The sequence below is a fragment of the Myotis myotis genome, unplaced genomic scaffold (genome assembly GCF_014108235.1).
Source record: "Myotis myotis isolate mMyoMyo1 unplaced genomic scaffold, mMyoMyo1.p scaffold_m19_p_6, whole genome shotgun sequence".
In the NCBI taxonomy this organism is placed as follows: domain Eukaryota; kingdom Metazoa; phylum Chordata; class Mammalia; order Chiroptera; family Vespertilionidae; genus Myotis; species Myotis myotis.
The window spans coordinates 50841195-50858644 of record NW_023416368.1 but is presented as its reverse complement, the minus strand read 5'-3'; the positions used below and the strand labels follow the sequence as shown (position 1 = coordinate 50858644).

Here is a 17450-nt window from a genome sequence, read left to right as displayed (position 1 = left end):
ACCCAGCAGGTCTTAGAACTCCTAGGATTTGGCCAGTGCTGCTGTGTTCCAAGGCACCTGAAAGAACATGTGCTCCACTTCAAATTGATTATTGCTGGGACTGAGCTCTTGGCATGATTTAGAAATGATGGCTGAATGAAACAAACTGCTCATTTATAAAAACAGTATTTTTATGTAGACAGAATAGTAAATAGTAACTCTATATGAACCTGGAAGACCCTGCCCTTTAACTTCTGGACTCTCAAATATTTGTACTACTGGGCAAAAGATGATCCATACTCTATTCCTAAGAATTCAGGGAGTAGCTTTAAGCACCCAGAACAGAGGTTGGCAACTCATGGTTCTTTGACCAAATTTAGTCACAGATGTATTTTGTGTGGCTCTGAGAGTTTTAGCTCTTACAGTGACTGGGATTTCAAGCTTTGGACAAATACTGAAATCAAGCCACAATGGCCTTTCATTTCTTCAGGCAGTGACTTTGAGTAGATAGCGGTCCCCTCTTCTGTCGCAGCCTACGCTTTCCACTTTCCACTTGGCTGAATGCTTGGCCCTTCCCTGAGATTTTGAAGCTCCATTTGTTTTTATCGTTGCACATCTACTGAGAATTCCCTTCTAGGAGAGTGGGAGCCTCCTGGCTCCTGTACAGGTCTGAGCTAGAGACCCCTATAGGTATCTCATAATCTCATAAATAGAAAGTGGACCCTCACATTGCTAGTAATTATAGCAGTTAACAGGAAAAATAATCTCTTGTAGCTTTTTTATTTTTCCTAAAGAAATGTTTCAAATTATACTTAAAAATTACTCATTAGTTCTATATTGTTATTTTTTCCCTTTTCAGTAAAAACAAATTTTTTAAAAAGTCAATTCAGTGGACACAAGCACATTGGAATCCCAACCTGTGAACATCTTGTGTATTTTCACTCATCTGGGCTCTGAGTATACTTTTAAATAGCTTAGTCCAAAACAAAGCCAGTAAAAAGGCCTAAAGAAAAGTAAAAATGTACTGATGAACAATCGATTGCATTGATTCATCACTACCCATTTGATTCAAGAATACTTAAATAAACAAAACAAAACAGCAGAAGCAGGCCATTTATGCGGGTCACTCTGAGAGTGGAATTTTGGTTGGGTAATGGAATTTGGGTGGTAAGTATGGCTGGCAGACCAATAGAACATTGTTTGATTTCTGAAATAGATTTTTCAGGCTTCTTATTGGCTACTGAGTAATTCCTATACAGGTTAGACTTTACTGTGCCCCAGTGAGTTATCTCTTCATGAAGCAATGCAGTCATTCAGCATTTATCACCCCTCACCTCTCAATACATATAGTTTCAGTATATGTGCACTAATAGATCCATGGTGGGTGTGGGTTTCACTTTATGAAATGTAATGACTCATGTAATGGGTTTGATATTTACAAAGAAATATTGGGTCTGGTGATAGCTTTTATGGGGCTGTCTGAATATGAATGAGTCAATAAAAAACTATTTTGCAGTATAACCCAACAATAAATATTGGTAAATGTTGGTATTAATGCTAATAAGTATTAGTATAATGATATTAGTGGACTTTATTTTGCATGGAAAAGAAAATCCATTCATAAGAAGGGCATAATTTCTTTCTCTCCTCCACCCTGAGAAATAGACATTTGAGGAGATTGAGTGTCTAAGAGTTTGGGACTTCGTGGCACATAACTAGGAAACAGGGAATCTGGGATACAGCTCAGGAATTCTGACCCATCTGAGGGTCCTTGCATGACATCTTGCTGCATATGCATTAGGGAACAATAAACTCTTTGGGCTGTTGAGAAGAAAAGAGATATGTGTACCCCAAGATATGACTTGAGTTGTTGTTTTCTATACTTGTTTTTAGGTATAGAATATAAAGGCACACAAAGTGCCATTATTGCTTTTACTTCATCAGTATTGGGGGGATCTGCAAATTCGTTTGGACAGAACTTTCAGTTGAGTGGAGCTTTTCTCTGTTTTTATTAGGAGTGAGAATGAGAGCTTCTCTGATAACATGGAGAACAGCTGCTCACTTCTGGGAAATAACCACAGCCCACACTCACGCCTGATAAGAAATTACCAGAGTAGTAACTTACTTTGAGCAAAAGTGTCATAAGGTAGTGACAAGGCTAAGAGCAAGAAGTGTGTGAGATGCATGCGTTTGAAACAAATTGACCCCAGCTTTAAAATCCAAGGACGGATATATGTTGGTATCAGTAAGTGAAGAGAGAGAGAGAGTTTGAGAGATGTATGCTGTGAGCAGAAAAGAAAGAGAGTGATAAATTAAACACATAAGGCAAGTGGAGGAAATGATCAAAATAACCACCAAACAACAGTAAAGTCTAAATCTAACTTTTTTTCCCCTTCCGGTGATGTGTTGACATTGTTGAAAAACCTCACATCAGTACTTTATAAAACTGTAGATCTCTTGGGTTGGGCAATAAAGAATCCTGGTAAAGGGCCTTCCAAAGAGCAGTGCTGTTGTGTGGGTGAGGAATGCAGGATGTCAGGAAAGGAAAGGAAGCTAAGGGTCCATGATGTAAGCAAGTGATGAGAGCCTGGTAAGGTAAACGTGAGCATGTAATATTTCCACGCTACTCGTTCTTCATGTGCAAAACTGAAGTAATTCAAGGCACCATTTTGAGGAATAAGGAGATCACTACCAAAATGCCTCAAAAATAGTGAGGGTTAAATGAACTGTAGCTATTATTCGTTCCACACATGCTTCCCTAACCAAGAGCATGGTTTAAATAAGGGAAATGATGACAGAATACCATACAGGAGTAAAAAGATCTCCAAGTCTGGCAGGAAGGAATGAAGTGAAATCTGCCCAGCATGGCTTAGCTGGGATGCCTAGAGCAAAACCAGGCCTGTTTTCTTCCAAAGCGCCTGCTACTCCCATTCTGCTTCTACAAAATGAGATGATCTGTAAGCCATTGAAAGGTGATAACCTTTGCTTTCAAGTTTCAGAGTTAAGCCTTAGTTCCTCTGTTCCAGTAGTTTAAATACACCCATCCCTCCTTCTCTTCCTGTGCTGGTCAGAGGCATGGGGTAGGCATCCTACAGAGCCCAGCGCAGGCCCCCTCTTGTGCCCCCCCCCCCCCCCCCCATGAACCCAGGACCAGGACTGCTTTTCCATTTCCCCATCACTGCTGCAGCCCGCATCCTGCCATCACCTGAGCTTAACTGAACCTCTTTTGGTGAGGAAAGGCATCATACAGTGTGTAGTAAAATTACTGTTTCAAAGCCAAGGCAGGAAACACAGTGAGAGAAGATGTTGGGCTTGCTGCAAAGGAATCATTTTATTTTTCTTGATCAAAGTATAAGAATGATATGTGGGAGGAGAAAATATTCCAGTAAATATGGTATAGCGATGAGAGTCTGTAATATGAGCCTGGTGTTTCAAAGGAAAGTTCTTACATTTGTGGCCCCTGGGCAGAAATTTAACCCATCTTTACCCCACATTTCTCCCTCCCAGACTTGGCTGGAATCCCAGACAGAGGGCGGGTTTTTTTGTTTTATTTTTTAACCCCTCCTCTGCCTTTCTCTTGTGGCTAGTGCTGCTGTCAGGCTAGCTTCTCCGCCCAGTCTCTGTCCTGGTGCAGGACTCTAGGAAGCTAGCTAGCTCTAGTCTAGGCAATAGCTAGGTAAGGAGCAAGTGTGCCTTCCAACCTTTGAACAGCCAGTGTCAATACCAGACAGCTAGTTTCCTGGATAGCGCCTGGCTCCGTTTACTTAGCCTAAGAGTGTGAATTAAGGCCCGGGTGTTAATGACTATAGGCACTCAAGTCCCTGAGCTGCGTGTGCAGTCACACAGTAGAGCTGGGATCCCAGGGCAGAGACTTGCAAGAGCTGCAAATGTGGTCAGTGGAAATGAACTCTCAATTGAGCTCCGCAGCACGTGACTTCCTATTTCTGTAAGGTACTTCCAAGGGACTTCCTCTGTAAAATCAGCCCGAGTCCCCGGAGATTTCATTCAGTGCCGCAGCTAAGTTTTTACTTCCAACTCGGGACAGAAGTTTTCCCTGAGACTTCAGTTTCTTTTCTTTCTCCTCGCCCTGCCTCTGCCAGCTTGCAAGGATCTGGTGGCTCCTGTCCGCGATCGGAAGCTGAATACCCTGGTGCAGATCTCTGTAATCCACCCCTCGGAGCAGGGACTGACAAGATACTCCAGCACGGAAATTGTGGAGGTGAGCATGCTGTGCGCCTGCATTCCTCGCCTGCATTCCTCTCTCTGTGTGTGTCTCCCTCTCTCAGTCTCTCTCTGGATTTGAGCAAGCAGCTGAAATCAGTGGCCTGTAGCTATGCTGTGTTACTATCCCCTGTCATTTAGGAAAGCATTCTTGAGGTCATTCAGCATGCCCTGGTAACTTCCCAGAATAAACAAATGAGGGAAGAATTTGCATTTTTCACAAAAGATCTTATTTTTAGTGTTATATATGTAAATTTAAATGAAATGAAAGTACTCAGAGAAATTTTAAACCTGTTAATTTTTTTTTTTTGCCCTTTTCATTTTTCCTGTATTCCTCAGTCTATCTGTGGAAACTATATTCTCAGCTGTTTGTGACTGTCTTTTGAAAGGACAATATTTTTCAAAGAAAGGTCCGTAATGATTTTTAAAAACTGTAATGTTTCCAGGCAAAAGGTGCAAATATTACTCATCAGATGAGAGACTTCCTATTTACATTTATTGTTACTAATATAACATTCAATATGTGTCGAGAGGAAACTTGTTATTGTGTTGGATCAGACTCAAAGGAGGAAGTGTTTCCCTTTTGATTATTTTGTTCTTATCACACATATTTCACAACTTTGGTGGATGTGAGAGAACTTATTTGAATATCTGGGACTAAAAAAGTGCGTTTTGAACTCCTTCAGCTTTGCCTGCCTTTCTTGGACTAGTGAGCCCTGACTGTTTAGAATGAGTTTCTCTGTAAGAAGTGACCTCAGGCCCGGCTGGCTCAGTGCTGATCTGCAGTCTTGATGCAGTTGGTGGAATAAATGATTCAGAATGAACTCCTCTCCTTTCTCTAATGGCAATGACCCAGGGCTTGCACACAGCCCGGAGTCTGCCCTGTGGAAACTTTGGCTTCCTATATGCTGGTATAATTTGAGGTGAATACTGTAATTGAACAAACAAAATATAACCTATTCTTTTAAAGAAAACTGGACTGCAATTGTAAAATGGTTCATTTATATGAAAAAAAAAGTCAAGCATTACTTCAACTTCATTCTTTTTAAAATATTGCGAAAATATAAAAGAAATTATTTATTTTGACATACTTCAAATTTTTGTATTTGATTTTATAGTTGCTTGGGGCTGTTTTATTCACTTCCTGTTCTAAAGTGTCTGACACAGTGAGGAACAAAAGTAGTACTTACTGAATAAAGAGAAGAAAGAATGAATGAGTAAATGAATTGCTTGGGCTTTCAGAAACTCTAGCAAACATCTCAATAATATTCAGCAATACAGGGTGGGGCGAAAAGTAGGTTTACAGTTGTGAGTACACAAAACATAGTTTATTTTTGTATTATTATTAATTATTGTATGACTTTTCATATTAACAACTGTGAACCTATGTGTGCCCCACCTTGTATAGATATTTAAATATAGATATAAAATTTAATGTTGGATATCAGCTCTCTCAATATAAGTTCTGAGACACTGAGATATCCTGACCACTGTATCCTGAGCTAGAGATTTCATAGGTCCAATCCATCATATTTAGTTCCTGTCGTTAGTTTTCTAGTCTGAGGAAAACACACCCAGCAGCACATCTAAAAACAAATGGGCATTATCAGGGCATGGCTTTCCATTGAATCATTTCAGAAAGGAAATAGATGGGCAGCATACGCTTCCCAAATGGTTCTTCATGAGAAAATGGCTTCATCTTAATTTGATCAGTCAATATCTTAGCTTATATGCCTAAATTACAGGTTATATCCATTGAATGTGTTCTAAATTAACTGAACAGCTGACCCCAAAGAAGGGTTCTGCAAATAATGAAAATAACATTGGTTTTCAAAGTATTAGCAGCTCTGACAAGGAGGCAGGGCCATTTACTATCAACAGCTATATTAGCTCTTTGGGGCCTTGGGCCATATTGTTGCCTCTGAGCATTATTTTGTAATTCAGATCTTTATAGAACTATTTCCTAGAAAAACAAACACCCAGACACACTTTCTGTATTCTCATGTGTCACTGCATGCTGCCCACTGCAGTTGCTGCTTTGTTGAATTAAAGTTGTCTGCCTGTGCTGTTACAGGGAACAAGAGACCCACTGTTTTTGACGGGTGTCACTTTCCCATCTGAGTATCCCATCTATGAGGAGACCAAAATAAAACTCACAGTCTATGATGTCAAGGATAAGTCTCATGATACCGTAAGTACTTGTACTGCTTTCTTTCTTTGGGAAAGGGAGTTGTGTTTTTCCGAACTATTAGTTTTGTGTGTGTGTGTGTGAGAGTGTGTATGTGTGTGTGTGTGTGTGTGTGTGTGTGTGTGTGTGTGTGTGGTTTTCCTTTTTTAATGTAATTGGCATTTTTTTCAAATATGGTGTTTGTATTGTGTTGATGCTTGTTTTATGTTTATAGTTTGCTAGGATTTTTTTTTCTCCAAATTCATTTGGCTTAACACCAAATTGGCAATTGGGTAAGAGCAAAAGCTTCCAGAACAGATTTTTCTCTTTTTCAGGGAGACTGGCTTGATCTCTTGGTTTATAATTTTGTTATTGTTGTTTTAAGAAGTTGCTGAAGGTATAGTACTGTGGGTAGAATGCTAGTGGAAGAAATGAAATAATGGCTTAAAACTGTCTTGATATTGTAATTACTCTAAAACGGACTGACAAAGTGTTCTACTTTTGCAATTTATTCTTGTACATAATGTATAGAGAGACATTCTCTCTGTAGTTCCTGAAGTTATTTCTGGCACCGAAGCAAACAGAGAAAGCAAGGCAAGCACTCGACAGAAGCTTTAATTGTCCTCTTTCCATGAAAGTCATATAAAGTCCCAATGATTATTTTGTCCTAGATTTCGTCAGTCTTCCTACCTGGTCTGACTTTTCCTCCACTTGAACCAGACCTCCTGGGTAGACAGTGAAGTGCCCAGGCAATATTTCTAGAGGCCTTTCTTAAAATTTCTGGACAGGAGAGAATGCTATTGTAGGCATTGATTGATAAGGGGAAATTTAAAATATGAGCCTTTTCCTTTAAGTCTCTCCCTTTAGCATGCATTTTAGTCTGTTTTCAAGGCAGGGGTCTTGATGGTCAACAGTGAAGCACAAAACAGGAGACACTTTGAAAGGTGGGTCAGTGGGTTCCATGGGATTCTGGATGAAGTCCAGGGATGCTGCTGGACCTGGGGAACCACACAGCCCCTGGTCCAGGGGAAACAACTTTAAACTCTGCCTTCACTTAGGCATTTCTGTCTTGCTCCTCTTTTCTTTCCATTCTTTACCATAAAATATATAGCATAGATGGATGGTGGGGGTATTTAATAGAGACAAAATTCTACACTGAAGCAATTTCTACTTATGTTGGTCCCAGAAAAGTTCATTTCTTTAAAGTTGCAGCAAAAATGTCCAATTAAATGCACAGCATGTATGTGGAATAGAAATAGTGGTGGTCTGGTATGTCTATTATGAGGGCTGACTATCTGGCTCCTGTTATGTTTACCAGGTTTGTGACGCTGGGAGAGTTCATTCTCAGTGCCTCTGTTTGTTCATTTATAATATTTACCTTGTGAGGTTGTTGTAAGGGTTAAATAGGTTCATATAGGTAAATTATTTAGAAGACTGTTACAGGTTAATTAATAAGTTTAAGTTGCTGCTTTTATCGCTGTTATTGTTCTGGCTACTGCCTCATAATCCCTCATAAATAGTAAAACTCAAATAAAGGAATATTATCTAAAATCTGTTTTTTATAGTATTTTTTTTTTTCTTTAGTGGCATTATATTATTTCTGACTTCCTTAAAGAAGAGGGGAAAGACAAAAGTACTCTGCAACACAAAATTAGGGTTAAACTGGCAATTAAAAATGTTTTCTTTGGCATTTTATTTTTTATTTCTATTTTTTTTTTTTTTACTTTTGAGGCCACCTGTGGAAAAGGAAAGGACTGATCTAGACCAGGTTTGATAGACTGCACAAGGCCATGTGCAGATCCATGGCTGTCCCTTTTTTATTTTTGCCTTCTGCCAGAGAACAGAGAAATGAAGGGACTGGGGAAAAATCACAAAGTTGGTAAGGAGAGAGAGATGGTTCACATGGGTAGCAGGAGGAGGTGATATCACTGAGCAGAGGAGTAATAGGCAGAGAAATGATCAGGATGAGAGGGAAAGCAAAGCAGTAACCATGTGGTTTTATGTTCTTCCAAGCACATGATCAGATTCAACCTTCCCTACAGACCGGAGGCGCAGACAGGATTGAAGCTATGGAAGGGACAGGGGTATAGAAACGCTCTGCTACAGGAATGAAAATGTTGCCCCTAAACTCTTGGGCTTGATAAGTTTTCGGAAATATCAGCTTTAGAAATATTAAACACCAAAGGTGTTTCTATCTCCTTCAATCTTCCTCATTTACAGTGTGCAGTATGTTACTGCTTTAGGGATAAATAATTAGCTTACTCATTAATTATGTTCTGAATTGCCTTCTATTTCTGGAAACGAATTCTTTAGGGTCTTTTAGAGACTTTCTTCCTTGATCAGAGGTATTATCACATAAGAGTAGTGGATGAACTGGAATCCCTGCTGGGAAATAAGACTTGTGAAACTTGAACATGCTTGAGAAATGCAGCCAGCTTTCACTTACCAAGTGCTGTTAATTAAGGCATAGCCTCTTCCTTAAAATAACTAACAATTAGCTCTGGTGATGGAAGTGTAAATAGGAACACAGTTCATGAATTTGCTAATAGTCCCCATGGACCTAGACTTTTCATCCTGGCCTTTTTCTTTCATTTCTGAAGTTTTTCTTAGAGGTGGGAATGGGGGGGGGGGGGGGGAGGAGGAGGAGGCAGGAAGTGTGTTTAAAGTACAGTTTATGATTATGAACACTTAATAACCTAAGTATTTTAATATCATAATACTCTTAAGGCTTAAGAAGTGAGATTATGCATATTTATGTGTTTTGGGAAATTAATGAGTTGTGTGCATGTATTTAAAAGTAGCTTTAATATTTGCTCCTAGTAACCATTGATCATATTAGGCTAACCCAGGACAATGAAGTCTATTTATTGGCTGAGTTCTAGTTAGTTGTGTCTGGTGATTGAGTTGCTTTTATTTCCCTCTTGAGTTTATGGTTATTTGGAGTTAAGCAGTCAAATAAATTTGTTACTTTGTCATTTCATATTCATTTACAGAAGTATTCATATATCTTCTTAAAGAAAAAAAATGATAAGTTGTCATCTGTGCCTTCAATGCAGCCATTATCAAACTAGTTGTTGTTCTTGTACTCCTCTACACAACTGGACCTGAGATTGATTATTTTACTAAGGTTAGTAGAAATGCAATTAATCATTGTAACAAATGAGATGGGTTTAACTGTTGAATCAGAATGGCTATTGTTTCCTCCTACTCCATCTTTCAGCCTCCCCATTCATTGCAGTATGGGGAGGTGAAATACGGGGGTGCTAGGGTCATTATGAGAATTAGAGTGGCTTATTATTTCCCTCACCAGGAGGAAATTATCTGTTTTCTAAAAATGGGCTAATCAAACATCCAGCCATTTGGTGGGGACTTTAAAGCTTGACATTACAGCCCGGTGATAGAATATGAGAGCCCCCGTTCTCAAGGTGAAGTCGATGCCTGCTGGATACATGCCGGTTGTATGCTCTATTTTAAAGCTCCTGGAAACTGAAACAGCACAGGCAGGAGTGTTTTCAGCCCATCATTTACAGTGCTCAGCCCTAGGGACTCAAGTGGGTCTTTCATAAGTTACAGAAAAAATCTCAGAGGAAGGAGAAGTTCTTAGAGGAAAAGAACATCACCATCAAAGTTTGTCTCTTTTCCCCTTCTTGCCATGCAGTGATATTTTGGAAGGTAGTGAGCAGGGCTGTTACAACACCCAGGTTAGCACAGCCATCGATCTGCAAAGCATGATTAGGTTACAGACTCGTTTTGCCTATGGTAGAAATGGGAATTTCTCATGTATTCTGCAGGAGTGCACATTGCTCCATTTCTTTTGCTGTTGGGGTGAATCTATCTCCAACTTGTTAGATGTTCAGCTTATAGGACAGAGTTCCATGTCCAGTAGACACGGAACATTTCTCAGGGGAGGATATATGTCCTAAGACACTTTTTACTATCATTTACTAGCATACTGCCCCCCCCCCCCCCAAATCTGGTCACTCATCAAGATTGGATGTAAATTTATTGCATTGTGTGTTCTATGCCCAAAGCAATTCTAGTACAAGTCTTTACACAGAAGTGTCCAGTTCACTTTTATGGAAAATAAAATCATTTACATTTAGTACACTTTGACTTGGCTTGATTTTCTACATTGACTTCTTACCACTTTAAGACTGCTGAAATGCAGATTCTGTGAGCTCGCTGGCCTTCTTCTCTACCTAGAATATATGATACATTGGGTAAGGAAAATGAAGTTGAGATTACCAATTAATAGGTACATACAAAGGACTCTGTTTAATAGGTTATGTATACTTTCTTCTTTAGTCTCCATAAAAATTCTTTGAGGGAAGTATCATGTTGCCCTTTAAAGAGAAGAAATTGGGATTCTGAAAATTTCAGTAGGCAAGTCAAAGACCTTTATTTTTTCCAGGCTGTGCTGTGATACATATATTGTTTATAGGATTTCCCCCATTTTCACTCCAATAGTATGGGATTTTCATTTCAACTGACACTTTTAAAGCATTCTTGATTTATAGCTTAAATACTGATTAAGTGAAAAAAAGTCAGTGTTCAACTATAGGAAAAACACTCATGTCCAAAATTCTGAAGCACTGTTATTAAGCATGTAACTAATTGCTGATATCTGAATAAATTTTATAATGAAGGGGACATCGACTGTTCATGAAAAATAGTTGTTGTCACCTGTTATGAAATGGCTAAGTTGAGGTCTTAAACTTTTGTTTTTGCGCCCCCTGACCTTGTTTCTTCCTTTTCTTTTATGTGTACTTCGTGGTCCTCTCAACCTATTCATTCACTCAGCCTTTGCCTGTTCGAGTGCTCCTGTCCGTATGGTGACCCAGTCTGCAAGGGGAGTTACGATTTCATTTAGAAGTGGTTCAGGGTTCTAAAACGTTGCTGCCCTTCCTAAATAACTTCACTTTGAGAACAAAGTGACAAGTAGTTGACAAGTAGTATATATTTACTGAGAGCATATTTATATTTTATTGAGGTATAATTTACATACGCTAAAACAGACAGCTCTTGTCAAGGTCTAGAACATTGCCATCATTCCAGAAAGCTCCCTTGTAACTCTTCCCAGTCAATTGCCACCCCACACACCCAGGGGCAACCACTTTCTCATAAATACCAACATAGATTTGTTTTGCTTGTTGAAATGTATGTGAATGGGCTCATATTATGTGCTTTCTTGTATCTGGTGTCCTTTGCTCAACATGATACATTATGTTTGAGATACATTCATGTTGCTGAGTAACTCAGTAGTGTGCTTTTTAACTTTTTTTTAAAATTTCTGCACCGTATTTGGTTGTAGTGATACACCACAGTAATATTCATTCTCTTTTTTATAGACATTTAATTGCTTCCAGTTTTTGACAACAATGAGTAAAGTGTTGATGAACATTTGAGTACAAGCATTTGTGTGGATATTTTGTTTTATTTTGGAGGTAAATATCGAAGAGTTATAATTGATACGTTATAGGGCAGATACATGTTAAACGTTTCTAGAAACTGTCAAACTGTTCTTCATAGTTATTGTATGACTTTATTCTCCAGTTCCTCCACCAATAATGATATTGTCAGTCATTTTTATTTAGTATTCTAGTGGTTGTAAAGTGGGATCTCATCATGGTCTCAATTTGCATTTTCATCAGGATTGATTATATTGAGCATCTTCTTTTTGTACCTTTGGCTATTCATCTATCTTTTTTAAATAAAGTGTCCAAGTCTTTTGGTTTATTTTCTTAAAGTTTTCTTTTTATTGTTGATTTCTAAGAATTTATATATGTGGATATAAGTGCTTTTGTTGAATATATGTTTTGAAGGTTGTTTTTAGTTTTAGCCTTGCCTTATTATTCCCTTAATGATATATTTTATTGATTAGATTTTTTTTTAATTGTAATTAATTCAGCTTATAGATTTTTTCATTCATACTTAGTGCTTTATGTGCCCTAAGAAATCTTTCTACTTCTGGCCATTAGAATATTCTCCAGTGTCTTCCTTCAAAGTATTTTGCAGTTCTAACATTTTTAATCTATATAATAAAAGCCTAAGTGACTGTTACGGTGGAATGACCAGAACGACTGGTTGCTATGATGCGCTCAACACAGGAGCTGCCCTTGGTGGTCAGTGTGCTCCCACAGGGGGAGTGCTATTCAGCCAAAAGCCAGGCTCACAGCTGGTGAGCACAGTGGTGGTGGCGGGAGCCTCTCCCACCTCTACAGCAGAACTAAGGAGCAGCGAGCTGAGTGGTAAGGAGCAATAAGCAGGTGGGCTGTAAGGAGCAAGGGGTCCCAGACTGCGAGAGGGTGCAGGCCGCACTGACCGCCCCCCTCCCCCCCAGTGCATGAATTTCATGCACCAGGCCTCTAGTCTATAATAATAAAAGCATAATATGCTAATTAGACTGGACGTCCTTCCAAATGAAGCCAGGACTGCAGCTGTGGGATCGAGGCAGCCCCCGTGGCTGTGAGGGAGGGACCCAGGCAGTTGCCATGGCTGCAAAGGCCTACTCTTGCACAAATTTTGTGCATCGGGCATCTAGTTAGATATAAGATCCATCTCAAATTAGTTTTTGTGATAGGAATGAAGTAGGGATCAAAGTTATTTTTCCCTATGTAGATAACTAGTTATTATAACACTACTTGTTAAAAATACTTTTGCTTCCACTGAATACCACGTGCAGGTGCGCATGTACAGTGCGATTGAAACTTTGTGGCCCATGCGAGGAGTCGGTATTTTGTGGAAGAGCCACACACAAGGGGCCAAAGAGCCGCATGTGGCTCGCGAGCGGCAGTTTGCCAACCACTGTTACTTATTTCTAGATGTATTTTAGTCTTTTATGCTATCATGCAAGATAATTTTTAAAACATGTTTTTCAATACTTGTTTACTAATAGGTAGAAATACAATTTTTAATATTTACCTTGTATCCTGCTGTATTATGTCCTAAAGGATCTTGTTGGATTATATAGGATTTTGTAAACATACAAGCATGTTATCTGTGAATAATGAAAGATTTATGTTTCCTTTTCCAGCCATTGTGCATTTTATCTTTCCTTATTGCACTGGCTGAGTGCAATAGAACTTTCAGGGCAATATTCATAGAAGTGGGAACAGTGGAAATCCTGGTTTTGTTCCCAAACTTAAGAGAAAAGTGTTTAATATTTCACCTTAAAGTGTGACCTTAACTCTAGGTTTTTCATGGATGCCTTTTATCAGCTTGAGAAATTTCCTTCAATTCCTGATTTTCTGTGAGTTTTTATCATGAATGATTTTTAACTTAGTCAATTTTGTGTATGTATTGAGATGCTTAAATGTTTCTACTATTTATTCTATTAATATAGTGAATTATATTAACTCATTTTTATATGTTAAACCAAACTCAGATTCCTGGGGCAATGTTTTCAACTCACAGTTTGCTCCCTTCTCTCTTCCGAGCTCCAGCTTAGTGCATGGGCAAACCAAGCTCTGCTCTCCTGCCCTAGCACTGGAGAAAGCCCTGTGCAACTGAGTGGTGACTCTCAGCTCTCCCGCACATCGAAATACCCTCCTCCATGATGTTGAAGTCTGGTGAGAAAGAGTAGGTGGATGGATGAGACTCATGCTGTGGCTGAGGCTCCTCAGGATTCAGACCTCTCATGCTAGGTCACATGTACTCATGTGAAGGTCATTCCAAGTCCAGCTGGTTTCTATGGAGAAACCCTCTTCTTCCTGCAGCTCAGCCAGGAATACCAGCCATAGGCACTTCTTCCTCTAGGACGAGTCTGTCACTCCCTGGACTTTATTTCATTTTGGTTTACTGACACCCTCAGTTTTCTGAAGGGTTTAACGAAAGTGTTGGTAGTGTATCTGACTTCTTCTCAGTATTACAATGGGCAAAAATGCTGCTACATATTTAAGTTCATCCCTCTAGCATTTATGCTGCTCTCTATAAATTTGCATTTCTCTTTTAGTTCCCCTTGTCTGTAGTTTGCATATCAAGTGCATTACACTCTATGCTGCTCTTGACATAATTTTTTCCTTTTCCAGTGTGTTCCTCCTGTTGTCTCTTTGTGCTACTGTCATGGGCACTCGCACAGTTCCTGCTCTGTATCATCTATTCAGGGCTTCTGTTAGTTTCTTCTTTTTGTTTGGGCTCCCACAGGAGAGGGAAGGGTAGTCATGGATACCTCCGCACTTCCCCCAAGAAAATGATGCTGTTTGCATGGAGAAAGACTGGCTCTTTCACAGTGAAATAACAAGGTGAATTTGCTTGTAGAAGCAAAACAAGTTTCCTACAAAAAAATTTTTTTTGCCAATAGCAGAACAGCTGCTTGACTGTGAAGTGGCCACGTCTTTCATTCCTGGAGATCAGCAGAAGTGTAGTTTAGTATAGTCACCTTTCAGTGTCTACAGATGTGTGAGCTATAGAAACATTGTTTAACCTAGTTTTAAAAAGACAAACAATAATGTCTACAATTAATTTGCTTTTCTCCAATTAAAGTAGAAACAATTAGGGACGGCCATTTCCCATTCTCGTTTCCAGGCTGACAACTTTATTAATGTTAATCACAAACATAGAGACGCCTAATCAGACTGTGTTTCCTAATGGAATGCTGGGCTCTTCTTATTCCTCTCAGTCCTAACTCCAGCAAACACACAGGAAGACTGTTAATTTTTTGCTCTCAAGTTTTTGAGCAATGAGCCCTTTTATTTTGAAGCATCATGAGAGATCATCAAGAAGAGTGGTTGGTGGAGCTGCAGGGCGATTCTAGTTTGAGCCTGTTGAGTCCACAGATTGAAATGTAGCGATATCAGCATGAATCTAATTTGATGGGTGTCTGTCCAGAAGTTTTAGAAGCTCTCTGAACCCTCATCATAAAGGAGCAGACATTTAGGAAGTTAGGTTTGACCCAGAAATACAGCCTAGGTGGGGAGCAGTTATGCTGTCAGGGAACTTTTGTGGGCATTGTGCTAGAAATCTATATGAATCATTGGTACATAAACAATATACCCTGAAATAGTAGGGGGAGAAATAGAAAGCTTCCCCAATTCATTTTCTGAAGGCTAGGTAAGTTTAATACCAAATTCTGATGAGTGTTTTAAAAAATATATACCCAAATTTCAATTAAAACCTAGGTACAAAAATTACATATAGTATTCAGAATTCATCTATGTGGAAAAAGCAAAACATGCTCTGACCATGTAGAGTTCATTTCAGGAAAGCAATATGGTTCATATAAGTACATGTATCAACATAATCCATTTTATTAATAACTGAAGGAGAAAACTCATTTTATTATGTCATTACATGCCAAAGAGGCATTTAATAAATCTAGTTGCCATGTATCTAATATAAAATAGATAGTATTATAGGAATATAATAAAAATTTGTCCTAATAAGATAATATAAATGTTCTGAACAATGACATTCTAAAATCATTTCAACTAACTACCAAACTAATCACAATCATTATTATTATTCAACATTTTCTTGGAGGCTATAGCTAATACAGTGGGAAAATTATATTACTTATATAAAATTTGAAAGGCAAGAAACAAAACTATTTCTCTAAAATATCTAGAAAGCCTAAGAGACCAAATAAGATAATTTGGTAAGTTGGTTGGTTACAAGATAAATATAGTTAAAAATCAATAACTTCTCTCTTTTATAGCAAAAATTACATAGAAAAGTATAAAATCTTATTGGAAAATATAAAATAATATCTTTACAAATGGGAAAACATACTTGTGTTGGAAGAAAAGACTATCATAAAATAGAAATTATCCCAAATTAAATTTATAATTTTAATATAATTCCAAATAAAATGGCAAAGGTATTTTTATTGGGTATTGGATAAAAGTGATCTTAAAGTTTATTTTTAAAAGTCAAATCTAAGAATAGGAAAGGACATTTTAAAAACTAATGACTAAGACTCTCAGGCATAAAAATATCAAAATATAACATAAAGCCAACTGTAATCAAATCTACATGGTTTGATCATAGGAATGGACAAATAGAAGTAAGGTCGAATATCAAATCCAGAAGCAGATGCCAGAATACACTATAATTAACTCTATGATTTAGATGATTTTAACTCAGCGGGTATAGAATTGATTATTTAACATAAAAAAAAGATGGTTAAATGACTATCGATCTGGAAGAAAATAATATTACAGTCTCATTTCATTTCACTTATAAAAATAAATTTCAAGTGGATTAATTGTGTAGACTAAATTACATTAAGGCTCTTGTAAAAAAATGGAAGACTATACCATCACAGGGGTTCTCAACCTGTGGGTCGCGACCCCTGAAAATACATCCTGCATATCAGATATTTACATTACGATTCATAACAGTAGCAAAATTACAGTTATGAAGTAGCAACGAAAATAATTTTATGGTTGGGGGTCACCACAACATGAGGAACTGTAGTAAAGGGTTGCGTCATTAGGAAGGTTGAGAACCACTGATAGGGGAAGGCTGGCATTTGATTATATGGAAATCTACACAATTTATTTATTTATTTTAATTGTCCAAGTTTATTGTGATATGTATTGCAGGCATCTAAAAATATTATCTAAAGTATAAACAAAGCAAAAAATAAATTGTGGATGCAATTAAATTGCAGATCTTCCTTATATTGGTAACTAATAGATTTTTTCTTTTTTATTGTTTAAAGTATTACATATGTCTCCTTTTTCCCCCTTGGACCCCTCCCCGGCCACTCCCACCTCCCCAGGACAAGCCTCCACCGCCCCAGGGTTCATGTCCATTGGTTATGCTAATATGCATACAAGTCCTTTGGTTGATCTCTTACACACACACCCACCCCTTACCTTGCAGCCCTCCCCTGCCTTCCCTCTGAGGTTTGAAGGTCTGTTCGATGCTTCTCTGTCTCTGGATCTATTTTCGTGCATTATATTCCACAAATGAGTGAGATCATGTGATATTTATCTTTCTCCAACTGGCTTATTTCGCTTAGCATAATGCTCTCCAGGTGAAATCCACACATTTTAGGTGAGCATACATGGCCTAAACAAAAGAGGAAAGGTAGATGTGAAAAATATATGCAAGTTGGAGGCTGTGGATTAATTTCTACAAT

The 17450-nt window shown here is 38.3% G+C and overlaps 1 protein-coding gene across 4 annotated transcripts in view; it reads left to right on the top strand.

Annotated features, from left to right (window-relative positions):
* INPP4B (inositol polyphosphate-4-phosphatase type II B) overlaps positions 1-17450 on the top strand; it is a 563010-nt gene that overhangs the window by 295823 nt on the left and 249737 nt on the right. For all 4 annotated transcript variants that reach the window (XM_036311860.1, XM_036311863.1, XM_036311861.1 and 1 more), the window contains 2 exons: positions 4080-4198; positions 6275-6391. In XM_036311860.1, coding sequence (XP_036167753.1) covers positions 4080-4198; positions 6275-6391 — 236 coding nt within the window. The remainder of the gene's footprint in view (positions 1-4079; positions 4199-6274; positions 6392-17450) is intronic.